This window comes from Mus pahari, chromosome 19, assembly GCF_900095145.1.
Source record: "Mus pahari chromosome 19, PAHARI_EIJ_v1.1, whole genome shotgun sequence".
Classification (NCBI taxonomy): Eukaryota; Metazoa; Chordata; class Mammalia; order Rodentia; family Muridae; genus Mus; species Mus pahari.
Window position 1 is genome coordinate 19,717,114 of NC_034608.1, and position 13,742 is coordinate 19,730,855.

A 13,742-nucleotide genomic window follows, 5' to 3' on the forward strand; every position below is an offset into this window, starting at 1 on the left:
GAGGGAGGGAGGGAGGGAGGGAGGGAGGGAGGGGGAGAGAGAGAGAGAGAGAGAGAGAGAGAGAGAGAGAGAGAGAGAGAGAGACCAGGCAATCTTAACTACTAAAGATCTTAAAGAAATTTTCTTCATACAAGAAACCTTTGTATAGCAAATTGAGCCAATGACAATAGTTACTGTCTTTTAAATACTAAAGACAAGCCCTTTTAAAAAAACCGCTTCACTGTTTTATAACTATTTCATGATACTAGACCCAATTTGCAGAATTACAAGTCTTGCTTCAATTTAGAAGTTTCCCTTTCTCTATTGGACATGTTCAAGCTCATTCTATGTTTCATGGTCCTATACATGAAGGTAAGGATTAGTTTAATTTTTAACAAAGCTTGTTGCTTTTCCTATGAAGGTAACTTAGCAAGATCTTACATTACAAACCACCATTTTCTTCAGAGAAACTGCTCCTGCATTCCTGCTAGCTCCTCATGGGAGTTAATCCCTGATAAATCTGAGTCTTTGTGATTTAAAACAAATGGTACATCCGTCATGCCTTTTGGAAAGTTAGCCTTTATTCTTGTATGTGTGGACACTTAGTTCTTTTTCATTGATATTTATGCCTTTGCCTAACCTGGGAAAACTTTCAAAGATATGATACAGCATTTGTTTCATTATAATCTTGGCTATGCCAAGGGCTTTTAAAAATCAGACAATACTCTTGTTTGAAGTTAAAAAGCTTTTTAAAAATTGTTTGACTCTTAATTTCTCATACTCCACTGACATTCCCTACAATTCACAGGGACATGCTATTATAAAATGAGCTCATCAGACCTTAAACAGACACATAAATTACAAAATAAGATCACAGTGACTCAATCCTGAAGTGGGTTTGGCTTAATGATGCTTGTGTTATGTTAATTTTGGTCTCCAAAACTGCTTACACTGCACATAAGACACAGAGGGACCTTGCCCACGGTTGGTTCTGATTGGTAAATAAAGATCTCAGCAGCCAATGGCTAGGCAGGACAGACAGAGGCAGGACTTTTAGGATCCCAGGGCTTAGGAGAGAGAAGTGGGGGAAGAAGCAGAGTCTCCATTGGAGGGGTAGAGGACGGACCAGCCACGTAAAAATTTGGGTAAGTGGCCCCAGTGGCCACTTCCCTGATTGGGTCCGAGGTAGCAGAGATGAAATATAGATTTTAAAGGATGTTAACTCTGGAATACTGGAGGGTAGTGTTTGCTAGCCTTGGGAAGGATTAGCAGCGCCCAGCCTTTGAGTCAGCCAAGGCATATCAAAATTAACTAGTATGTGCATGCATCTTTCATTTATGAATCAAGAGAGCTCTTGGGCAGGTGTGCATGTGCAACCTGTCGGAAGCATAGAGCAGTTTAACTAATTCATGCCACACATACTGTTATCATTGAACAAAAAATAAGTCCCCCTTTGAAAATCTCAAGCCTCTAATAAAGACCTACTAACTGGACAATAAAAAAGACGATGCTTTTTCAGAAGAAGTTCTGTTTATATATTTATAGGACCCTATAGATGCCAGACCACTTGACTGTACATCTTCTCCATGGACAGAGACTTCTATACCTGCCCCTTCCTTCATGACCATTTCAGCCATCATCATCTGGAGACTCTCCGCCCATGCCAGAGACCCCAGCAGAAGAAGATACTGCAGACATGGTCCCTGATTGCATCTGATTGGACTTCTAATTCTATATCCAGGGGATGTAGGGGCTACAAAATTGTTAAATATAAATCTACATGTATCATTTCCTATCAGAATGCTATCTGACTAATTATATAATTCACCATGTGTCTTAATGCTTTTTCTCATTGTATACTAGCTAACTTATATTTTGTTTACAACTATTTTCTTACAGACTTGATATAAATCTCCTGCTATGTTTACATTGAAACAGACTGTTAATCGGAAGTGTGAGGCCTGGTAAAGCCCTTCCCATACTGCCGACGTCTGTAGGGTTTCTCTCCTGTGTGAACCTTCCGGTGAGCACTGAGCCCTGAGCTCCAGATGAACTCCTTGCCACACTCCTCACACTTGAACGGCTTCTCCCCAGTGTGAATTCTCTTATGGACTTGGAGACCGGATTTCTGGCTAAAAGCTTTCCCACACCTGTCACATTTGTAGGGCTTTTCCCCAGTGTGCACTCTCTGGTGGGACTGGAGGTGTGAGACCTGACTGAAGCGCTTCTGGCACTCATTGCACTGGAAGGGCTTCTCACCAGTGTGAACTCTCTGATGAGTTCGTAGACTTGAGGCAAGACTGAAGCCCTTCCCACAGTCTTTGCATTCATAGGGTTTCTCTCCTGTGTGGACTCTCCGGTGAGCGATAAGCCCGGAATTCAAGCTGAATTCCTTCCCACACTCCTCACACTTGAAAGGCTTCTCCCCAGTATGAATTCTCTGATGGATTTGGAGACCAGACCTCTGGCCAAAGGCTTTTCCACACGTGTCACATTTGAAGGGCTTCTCCCCTGTGTGCACCCTCTGGTGGGCATGGAGGTTCCAGGCCTGACTGAACCGCTTCTGGCAAGCATTGCATTTGAATGGCTTCTTGCCAGTTTGGACTCTTTGATGAGCCTGTAGACCAGAGACAAGACTGAAGCCCTTCCCACACTCCTCACATTTATAGGGTTTCTCTCCTGTGTGGACTCTCTGGTGGGTGTGAAGGTTCGAGCTGCAGCTGAAGCGTTTGCCACAGTCTCCACACTTATATGGCTTCTCTCCTGTGTGAATTCTCTCATGGGCCTGGAGGTGTGACAACTGAGTGAAGCCTTTCTCACACACATCACAATTGTAAGGTTTCTTTCCAGTGTGCACTCGGTGGTGGATATTGAGATCCATGCTACAGCTGAAGCCCTTCCCACAGCTGTCGCACTGATAGGGCTTGTCCCCTGTGTGCACTTTCTGATGAGTCTGAAGATAGGAGATCCGACTGAAGCCCTTTCCACACACACTGCAGCAAAATGGCTTCTCTCCTGTGTGGACCCGCTGATGGCTGTGGAAGTTGCATGTCAAGCTAAAGGGTTTCCCATAATCACACGTGGACAGTTTGTTCTTAGTGTGGACTCTCTGGTGGGTGTGAAAGTTTGAGATACAGCTGAACCGTTTGCCACAGTCACCACACTTATATGGCTTCTCTCCTGTGTGAATTCTCTTGTGAGCCTGGAGATGTGAACACTGCATGAAGCCCTTCTTGCACACTTTACATTTATAAGGTTTCTCTCCAGTGTGCACTCGGCGGTGGATGTTGAGATCTGAGCTGCGGCTGAAGGCCTTCCCACAGCCGTTGCCCCTGTAGGGCTTCTCCCCTGTGTGCACTCTCCAGTGAGTCTGAAGTGCTGAGCTCTGACTGAAAGCCTTGCCACACTCTTGACACCTGTAGCGCTTTCTTCCTGGATGAATGCTTTGAACTGGCACCCTGAGGCTATGCCTGGTGCCCTCCTGTGTACTATGTACAGGAGGCTGCTGAGCCAACAGCTGTGGCTTGTTTTTCATCAGAGTCTGCAGACAGTTTTTCTGATGGTTCTGTCTTTTCCTAAGATGTCTTTTACTCCAAGAACCCTGGGCTCTCCCAGACAGAAATTCCTGATTTTCAGTAATGCTGGAATGGTCATTTGTCAAATCATCAAGAGAACTGTCATCCTCAGAAGCCCGGGGAGGCTCTTCTGATACCCTGTGGCAGGAGGAGTGGCACTGCTCCAATGACTGAGAACACTTTCCCTGAGTGTTGATTACAGCTTCTGGAGCTCTGGCTAGTTTGTTGATATTATGGCTTGTTATTCCCCGGCGGAGAAGCTGCTCCAGTGAAAGGCACCTTAATCCTGTTGCATCAACAATCTCCATCTTATTTGGACTCTGGCCTCCTGAAAGAACAAATAACAGAAGGTAATATCAGCAAGGAGGGGGGGGGCATTATTTCTCTCTGGAAACATTAACTGGAGGTCAACATCAAAGATGAACATACAAGAGTTCTGAAGAAGAAAGATCTACAGCAAACAGAATGCACATTCAAGAGCCATCCACAATTGACCATGAGACTGTAGGGAGCAGAGAAAATCAGACCTACCTGGTCCTAACCTGACTCATCCAAGTTATGAGAATGTAATGGGAAGGCACAGTGAGCTTTGGAGGCTGAGGAAAAGAGAGAGTGTACAGGGACCATTTGGAACAGCAAAGTCCCAAATGATGATGTCCAGTTTGAGGAAGTTCCAGAGAATATATAGAGAAGACTGGAATAACTTCATCTCACAAACATACTTAGAAACTATGAGAAGAGAGCTACAGCTTTTAGATGGCAAGACTCAAAACACGCCTGCTGTTAGGGAAGGGCTTCTCTAGGAAAAAAGGCAGACTGCAAGGGGATGAGCAAGTGGGTTTCTTTAAACACCATCTCTCCAACCTAAGAATGCCAGGCTCACAAAGGAGCAGGGGGAAGGGACTAAATAAAGAAGGAATATCTCAGCTGCCAACCTAATGCAGACATCCTGACAGAATAACAAAGATTGTAACATTATGTGAGAGGTACAGCAAAGAAACAAGAATATAAACCAAGATCAAACTATGAGGACAGGAAACAACTATGGTGAACGGGACAACTTCTGAACCTGAAAACAGAAACAAATGAATTAGAAGATCCGTGTTTCCGAGATGCATTTCCCGGGATGCAGCTTGGTATCTTGTAGAACACATTAGGGATGGTTAGTGTCAGAGAGAGAAAGAAGCTGAGGAATGGGGTTACGGGTTGGGAGAGGGAAGCTCTTGTGAGGGACGGGGAAGGCTTTGTGGGGAAAGATGTCGCTACAGCCTCACAAGGGGTACAATCTTCATGGAGCTGTTGTTGCTCAGAGTGTGCAACCACTCCAATCTTGGTGTACATCACCACAGCTAAAACTTACTCTGTGCTAACAGGGGTGGTGGTGCTCAGACACCAGCGGAGGCAAGTGCAGAATGGAGAGACTGAGCGAGAGACATATGTAAAGCTGCCTCTCAGAGAAGGGCCTGCTGAGAAGACAAATGCAAAGAGGGGGAGGTCATGGCACTCCAACGGGGAAGAGTACTCTGGGCAGAGAGAAGAAAGCAACAACAGCTGAGGCCAAAGACCAAAAAGTTTATAATAATTATAATAAAATATAATAATAATTTCTGTTGTAGAAATTATTTAATCCCAACCCGGGGTTTCTTCCCTGCCTTGGCCATTTATTTCCTTAATAAAAGACACAAACAACCTTTATATTTACAATAAGCCTTAAAAAGCACAAGAGCTGGGCATAAAAGTACCCTCTATGCTATTAGAACCTACTTTCCTATCAATAACCCCGAGTTATTACTTACTATGTTTCATCTGGGCTGCTCTTATGTCCAGTCGGCCAGCCCTCAGGGCCATGTCCTCGTCAACTCCCCCACAGCCACTTCTACTTCCTCCTTCTCCTTCTTCTCCCCATCATGGTCCTCTTCTGACCCCCAAACCTGGGCTCCTAACCCTCACCTATGTCTCTTCTGCCCAGCTATTAGCTGTGGGCATCTTTATTTATCAATCAGAAATAACTTAGGAGCAGGGTCACTTGCATCTAAATGAAAACCCCAGGTCTAGGGGTGCATGCTTAGCATTACAATAGACAGTGAGACCAAACCTAAACAAGAAGCAAGGGACAGGGGGTGTGGGAGGATCAGTAAAACTGGAGTATAAGGGACAAGGAAGATGGTTCCAGGCAGGCACAGTGAACTAAAACTGTAACCCTTGTGCTTGGGAAGCTGAGGCAGAAGGAGCACAAATTTCTGGCCAAGCCTGGGCTACCTAGCAAGACTGTTCCACAAAACAATCACGTGTCAACAACTTGATTTTACTGAGTAAAATGGGAGGTCAACAGTCTGAGACAGGGAGCGATGCAATGGGATTCTTCAGTTGTGTGGAGGAGGAAGCACCCTGTAGAAGACTAGAAGCAGTCCTGGGGTATTTGGTGGCTGTACTTACCTGTCTGGGACAAGGACATAAAAGAGGAGTTATGGAAACTCCCTAAAACTAAGGAAAGCCACCGAGGCCAGATATGTGGCAGGGATGTCCCTGCATGGAGGCCCAGAGAGGCCATTGTGTGAATCTGGGAAGGTGAAGCCTGGATTTCCTTGCAAACCCCAAGAGGTCAGAGATGCCAGAGGAATGGAATACCTCCAAGGAAAGCCGCTAACAGGTAGGAGAACCAGCCCAAGGGAAAGAAGTGTGTTGCAGTCCACTGGGAGGAGTTGGGGAGCTGCAGGGTGCTGTGACTCATCAGACAGAGGTCAGAGGTCAGAGGTCAGAGTTTGCTCCCACGGTTTCTGTTCTTGCTTTGCTTCAGTATTCAGTATTCACCGTTCTCCCTTTTACAATGGCATAGTCCGTCTGCCATCGTATGATGGATTCTGTGATCTGCTTTTTGCTTTTGATTTTTCAGTGGGGTTACAGTTAAGAGACTGCGTAAGTCTCACAAGAGACCTTGAACTTTGAACTTCGAAATAATGCTGAGACTGTGATGGCCTCTGGGGACTTTGTGGTTGGACTGAATGAATTTGTATACTCTGCTATGGCTACAAGCCTATGGGGCCAGGGAGTGGAATGTGGTGGTGTGAATGGTTGTGGCCTCCATAGACTCATGCTAGAAAGAGGCAAGCCTCGAAGGTGTGGCCTTGTAAGACGAAGGTTGTCACTGGGGTGGGCTTTGTGGCTTTAAATACTATAGCCAGGCCCAGTACCTCTCTCTTCCTGCTGCCTACATATCTGGATGTAGAACTCTCTGCTACTATGTCTGCCTGAATGCTGCTCTGCTCCCCACCATGATGACAGTGGACTAAACCTCAGAAACAGTAAACAAACCCAATGAACGGCTTTCCTTTGTGGTCATGGCACTGACTAAGACATAGCCATAAACACACCCACACACACACACACACACACTCACAGGAAATGTTAAAAAAATATATTTAAAGCACAGCTTCTATATGTAAAATGCAGTTTTAAAAAATAAAGTGGAAGCTAGAAAACTGGTTCAGCCATACAGAGCACTGGATGCTTTTCCAGAGGACCCAAAGAGGGCTCATAACACCTGCATGGTAGCTCACAACTATCTGTTATTCCAGCTCCAGGGGATCTAATGCCCTCTTCTGGCCTCTGTGGGCATCATGAGTGAATGTGGCACAGACACACACAGAGACAAAACACTCACATGTACATAAAATACAAAATAAGTAAACCTAAAAGGGAAGCAGTGGAGTGCAACAGACACATGGAATGTGAACTTCTGACTTCACCAAGGACACAGGGCCCCGTCCTCACCCACTGCCAGGAGGTTCCTGAAGTTCTCCAGCATCACATCATGGTACAGCTTCCTCTGAGCAGTGTTCAGCAACCTCAGCTCCTCCTCACTGAAGACCACGGCCACATCCCTGAACGTCACTGCCTCCTGTGACAGCAAGCACATGCCACCTCAGTTTCACACCCCATGTTACTAGGCAACTGTTTACACAGTATCTGTTTTCTCAGTTATGGCTTCTATTGCTGGGACACAACACCATGACCAAAAGGCAAGTTGGGAAGAAAGAGTTTATTTATTCTTTAGGCTTACACTTTCATATTCCTGTTTATTATTGGAGGAAGTCAGGATGGGAACTCAAGCAGGGCTGGGTCCTGGAGGATAGAGCTGATGCAGAGGTTATGGGGAGGTGCTGCTTACTGGCTTGCTTATCATGGCTTGCTAAGCCTGTTTTCTTATAGAACCCAGGACCATTAGCGCAGGGATGACATCACCCACAATGGGCTGGGCCCTCCCATATCACTCACTAGTTAAGAAAATGCCCTACAGCTGGATCCTATGGAGGCAGTTCCTTAACTGAGGCTTCTTGCTCTCTGATGACTCTAGCTAGTGTTAACTTGACACATATCACCAGCCAGTACACCTATTCACCCATTTCCATGGCGACAGAGAAGGATAAGAGGCAAAGAGAAGAAATGCTACGCAAGAAACTTGGTGTTATTTCCCCAACTAGGTCACTAGGTCCAGGACATGAACCGGGAAGTCACAGATTTCAGAATTGGAGAGAACCAACCCCTGTCAGGAGTAACGTGCTGACTTTGTACTGGAGACAGCTGGCAATGCCAAGCTCCTCTTATACCCATGATGCCCAGCTCCTCCTACACTCATGGTGCCCAGATCCTCTTTCGTAGTACAGCTCAGGTGTATTTTCATCCCCAAATCCAAAATGCTCTGAAACCCATTTCATGAGTGAGGACATCCTTTAAATTTTTTTGTGTTGAGCAAGATTATGAATTTCAGATTCAGAATTCTTTATTAGTAAAGTCTATGCAAATATTCCCAAATCAAAAAATTCTCCAACTTATGAAATGCTGTGTGTTCAGAAATATCTGGTGGATGGCACTCAAGTCTGAATCACTCATTAAGTCCTGAGGCCTGTCGATCTAAAAGGCTGTACTGGCTGGTTTTGTGTCAACTTCAGGCAAGCTAGTGTTATCTAAAAGAAGGGACCCTCAATTACGAAAATACCTCCTGAACTGAGCGACAGTGGTTCATCTCTTCAATCTCAGCACCTGGGAAGAAGAGGCAGAGTGTTCTCTGTGGACTTGAAGCCAGCCTGGTCTACAGAGAGTTCAAGGACAGCCAGGACTATATAGAGAAACCCTGTCTCAAAAAACCACCAAAAGGGCGTGGTGGCGCACACCTTTAATCCCAGCAATCCGGAGGCAGAGACAGGCAGATTTCTGAGTTTGAGGCCAGCCTGGTCTACAGAGTGAGCTCCAAGACAGCCAGGGCTTGTCAGGGCTACACAGAGAAACCCTGTCTCGAAAAACCTAAAAAAAAAAAAAAAAAAAAAACCACCACCAACAACAACAAAAAGAAAATGCCTCCATAGGATCTAGATATAAGTATTTTCTTAATTAGTGATTGATGGGGGAGGCCCCAACCCACTGTGGGTGGGGCCATTCCTGGGCTGGCAATCCTGGGTTGTATAAGAAAGCAGGCCGAGCAAGCCATGAGGAACAAGTCAGTAAGCACCATCCCTCCATGGCTGTCTCCAGGTTTCTGCTCCGATTGAATTCCTGTCCAGACTTCCTTCAGTGATGAACAGCAATATAGAAGTGTAAGGCAAATGAATCCTTTCCTTCCCAACTTGCTTTTTGGTCACGGTGTTTTGCTGCATCAATAGAGACTAAGGCAGATTGTGGCTGAGCCATGGCTTTAATCCCAGCATTCAGCAGGCAGAGGCTGGAGGATTTCCAAGTTCCAGGCCAGCCTGGTTTACAAAGTGAGTTCCAGGGCAGCTTAGGCTACACAGACAAACTATCTTGGGGGTTCAGGGGAGAGAAAAAAGAAACCTTAAGTAAGATCCCAGCCTTCAGAAACCTTCTAGAAGAGACATGCAGCTCATCCCGTGCTCGTAGGAACACATCTCTGCCAACAGTAGCTGCATTCAGGGCCAAGTTTGGGAGCACTGACTTTGTAAAGCTTAAGGATCTTGGTTCACACTTTTAAGGCTCTGGCCTGATTTGCTTGGGCAACTACCATCTGCATAACAGTACCTCCATACCAATGTGCCTGAAGGGATTAAATGAGACCCCAGAAAGGACACAGAACACTGTATAATATACATTAAGCAGCCAATATGTCCCCAACAACACTATCATTATTGTCTGTATTAAGCCAATCATGGTCACACAGTGTTCCATAAAGGCTGCACTCTGTGTGTGTGTGTGTGTGTGTGTGTGTGTGTGTGTGCGCACACATACACACACATACGTGCACACTCAAGCATGTGTGTAACTCACCATACATATACATACAATAAATGCAAAAAATTTCATTTAAGGAAAGTTCAGAAAACTGCCATTTTTAATCACTTAACCAAGGTACCCCCAAAATTTTAAAAGTATCCAGTTTAGATCAGAATACAGAGAATCAGGGATACCTAGTGACTACAAATTAACAGGGAAAATAACCACTATTGTTAGCAAAACAAGCATCTACTCCCCGGAGCTGAGGGTACTGTGTAGCTGGANAGCTTGGCTGAACACCGTGTAAACTACCCCTTTGCATTAGTAATCATGTTGCAGTTTCCTGAATCATGCATGGCTCCTGGGTGCTCCGCGGTGTCTAATACATGAACGGAGTTTCAGGGCTGCTGGTGTGTCTCCATCAGAGCACACGGCTCATTCGATCCCAGCTTGTCTGTCCACACATCTGTGAGTCTGTCCTTCCTTCATTCCTTCATCACCCAAGTTGGGTCAACCACAGAAGCCGTGCGTGCAGTTGGCGGCAGCCGTACACTCTCCATGGTTGTTCAGGAAATGAATGCTCAGGACGCCCAGTGCAGGAAATGAGGGTGAGCAGAGGTCTGTGTGCATGTGTGCACACGTGTCTGCCTGCATTGACATATATTTACATATAGCATGTAGAGGTTAGAGGACAATCTCTGGTGCCCTTCCGCAGGTACTAACCGCCTTTTTGGTTGCTGTTGTTTAAGAGTCAGGGTCTTTCTGTGGCTTAGAACTTGACAAAAAAAAAAGGTAGGATGGCTGCCAGTGAGCACCAGGACCTGTCTCCACAGAGTCCCAGAAACAGGAGACCCTGTTTCAGCAAGGTGGAAGAAGAAAGCCCAACTTCCAAAAGATGGCCTTGGCATAGTTACAACTCTCTCAATCATTATCATCATGCAAAATTTTAAAGTGAAAAAAATTCATAAGTCACATGAATAGGGAAGACTTGTACTTAGTTGCAGAACAAAATTAGGCAAACCTTGGAAAATTATGTCACTTTTAAAATATGAGTGAACTTAATGTTTTTTAAATGTATGTGTGTCTGTGTGTATATATGTGTGCAGGTTCCTGGGAAGCTAGGAAAGGGTGCTGGGCACCCTGGAGATGCAGTTACAGGCAGTTGTGGGTGCTGGGAACCTACCGAGCCGACTCTCCAGCCCACTTTTCCAAATTCTTTTTATTCATCCTTTTACACTTTCCCGTGTGCAGTGCACTCTGAGCACATGTCCCCACTGTCCTCTCTTATCCCTCCTCCTTCCAGACCTTTCTTCTCAGCAACTTCCCCTCTCCCTTCATGCAGTTCAGAGAGGCTCGGCTGCAGAGCACCTGCCCAGCATGCAGGGGTCCTGTTTCCAATCCCTAGCACTGTGAGGATGGGGGAAGCCACCCGACTTACCTGTGACTTGGTCATTGTTCTCTTCTCTTTGAGACAAGGCAGGACTCTGGGAAGCAAGCTGAGGGAGGAAGGGCTTCGTGAGAACACAGCTAGGACAGTTGGTCCACGTGGCTTCCTCAGCTTCTCCATCAGCCCCAAGGGCTGTGTGGGCTGGCCAGGTTTTTGAACCTACTTCCTACTAACCGGTAGTGTAAGGCTCCAGGTGACCAGACTCACTCACCACATTCTCTATTTCTGGAAGCTTCAGGGGTGCTGGGCACTCTTACCTTCACAGGCATGTAGTGATGGCTTTCCCAGAAAAAACAAATGTTTAAGAAGCCCGAAACTCTGATGCATGCAGTGTCATGACTGACCACCACTCAGAAGGGTCTGTCAACTGTGACAGCTATCTTACTTATTATTGTTTCCATACATGGGAGTGAAATTATCCCTCTGACTTGCTGTAAAAGGCTTAAATACTAGTAATTGTTGCTCATTGGCCAGAACCTCCACAAAGTCTCTCTTCCCACGTGCGTAAAGATAACGACCAATAAAAACCTAAAGCTCAGCAGGTAAAGGCTGTCGCTGAAACTGATCCGCTGAGTCTCTGGACCCCACACAGTGGAAGAAGAGACTGGACTTCCAAAAGTTGCCTTCTGATCCCCTCAGTATACAAGCTGTGGCACGCCTACCTCTCTAAGTAAGTAAATAGGTAAGTAAATCATGTTATATCGCATCGCATCGCATCGCATCATCACATCACAACCAGAGTTGCCTACTACTTAAGGCTTTAGGGCACTGGCCATCTATTATCACGGTTCCTCTGACAGACTCCCGTGGGAAGCTAGACTCTCCCCGGGGCTCCACAAGCAGCTGAGATGGGTCCAGAAATCCCGAGCAGCGCCACCTCAGGAAGAGCCCAGCTAGAGAGGAGTGCCCCCGCCCCCACTCCCCGCCTCTCACTTCTCCCCAGCCGCGGACTCGGTCCCCGATGAGACAAACCCGGAGCAAGAGCGTACAGGGCCACAGAAAGGCCCCAGGATCTCACTTCTCCTGAAACACCACCAGGCCGTCTTGGCTTGCGGAAGTGGACGCGACTTTGGCAGCCTCTGGAGCGGGAATTACCATTCCCAGAATGCCTCAGTGGAAGCGCCTAGTTCTGGTGCTCTTTTGGGACTACATTTCCCAGAATGCTAAAAGTTTGATTAAACTCCTTGCTAGTTTAACTATAGTTAGGTAGTTAAGTCCCTGGATATAGCTTTTTGGGAGCTTGTTCTCCTGAGTTGCTTTCGGGATTTGGGGGTTTTGGGTTTTTGGTTTTGGTTTTTTGTTTTTTTTTTATTTGTAAAATGCCTTGAAAACAACTGTAGATAAGTTGGTGGTAGTGGTCGCTTTTTTCTCCCCGCCCCCTCAAGACAGATTCTGTGTAGTCCTGGCTGTTCTGGAACTTCCTCTGTTATCCAGGGTGGCATCAAACTCATAGACCTCCCTGCCTCTACCTCCCAAGTGTTGGTATTAAGGGCATGGGCCACCACGCCTTGCTGTGGATACTTTTTAGAACACTTAAGTTCCATTGTTGTGATTATAATAAGATACAGAGGAATAAGAATATGTTCTATGGGGGTGAGGTGAGGTGTGGGGGAGGGGGTGCCTCAGCGAGTCCACGCTAAGGCATCCCTTCCCCCTGAGGGACCAGTCACATGACGGTATAGCATGGAATAGAGTTCATTTAGGGAATGGGGAGGGAAGTTAAAAGGTTATAGAGGCAGAGAAAGGCAGAGAGAAGGAGAGAGTAGAGAAGTAGAGGCTGGCCATGACCATGTGGAGAGAGAAGAGGGAAGGGAATGGGGAGAGGGGGAGCAAGAGGGCAAGAGGCAAGAGAAAGAAAGGCAACAGTAGGAGAGTAAGAGAATGTAAGAGAGGGATGAGGGGGCAAGCAGCTCCTTTTCTAGTGGGCCAAGCCTATCTGGCTGTTGCCAGGTAACTGGGGAGGAGCACACCTGGTGGTTGCCAGGTAACTGTGGGGGTGGAGTCGAGACAGAATACCAACACCCATATTATACTACATTATAAAAGCTAAAACTTCAGCTGTGGAGCTATAGGAGCCTGACTGAGCAGCAGAGTCAGTACCTTCACAGAATCCCTGTGAGATGTGAGGGGACACATGCCTAGAATCTTCTAGAGAGGGGCTGGGAAAGTGAGAAAGAGAGGTGGTAGAATACAGACTATTTTTTCACTGTTAAGTTGCTGTGAAGAGACACCATAACCAAGGCAACTATTAAAATAGAGAGCTTTTATTTGGGGGCTTGTTTAGTCCATTATCATTACAGCAGAATGCATGGCACCAGGCTATGAAGAACCATTCAAATATTTGAACTTTGGGCAGAGGCTACTCTTATCCAAACCCATGGATGGTTGCAGAAACCCTGAGTCTCAGAATCTGCGGTAAACTGTAGCTCAGGTTATTGGTTGGTATATAGAACCGTGTGCCACAGAGAGGAGTATAAACTCTATTTAATCTACTGGTACACACTCATTCAATTCTTTTA

At 46.2% G+C, this 13,742-nt stretch overlaps 1 protein-coding gene across 4 annotated transcripts; it reads right to left on the reverse strand.

Annotated features, from left to right (window-relative positions):
- Positions 1-1,013: 1,013 nt before the first annotated feature.
- On the reverse strand, positions 1,014-12,266 carry LOC110337146 (zinc finger protein 235-like). 4 transcript variants are annotated; one of them, XM_029531771.1, is made up of 4 exons: positions 12,213-12,266; positions 11,215-11,272; positions 7,326-7,452; positions 1,014-3,882 (listed from the first exon to the last, which is right to left on the reverse strand). In XM_029531771.1, the coding sequence occupies exons 2-4, from the start codon at positions 11,227-11,229 to the stop codon at positions 1,922-1,924; spliced, it is 2,103 nt and encodes a 700-aa protein (XP_029387631.1). In that variant the 5' UTR covers positions 11,230-11,272; positions 12,213-12,266; the 3' UTR covers positions 1,014-1,921. The 4 variants fall into 4 exon arrangements, with proteins under 4 accessions (XP_029387631.1, XP_021075558.1, XP_029387630.1 ...); XM_021219899.2 differs by having other exon boundaries at positions 12,196-12,264; XM_029531770.1 differs by having other exon boundaries at positions 12,157-12,262.
- Positions 12,267-13,742: the final 1,476 nt, after the last annotated feature.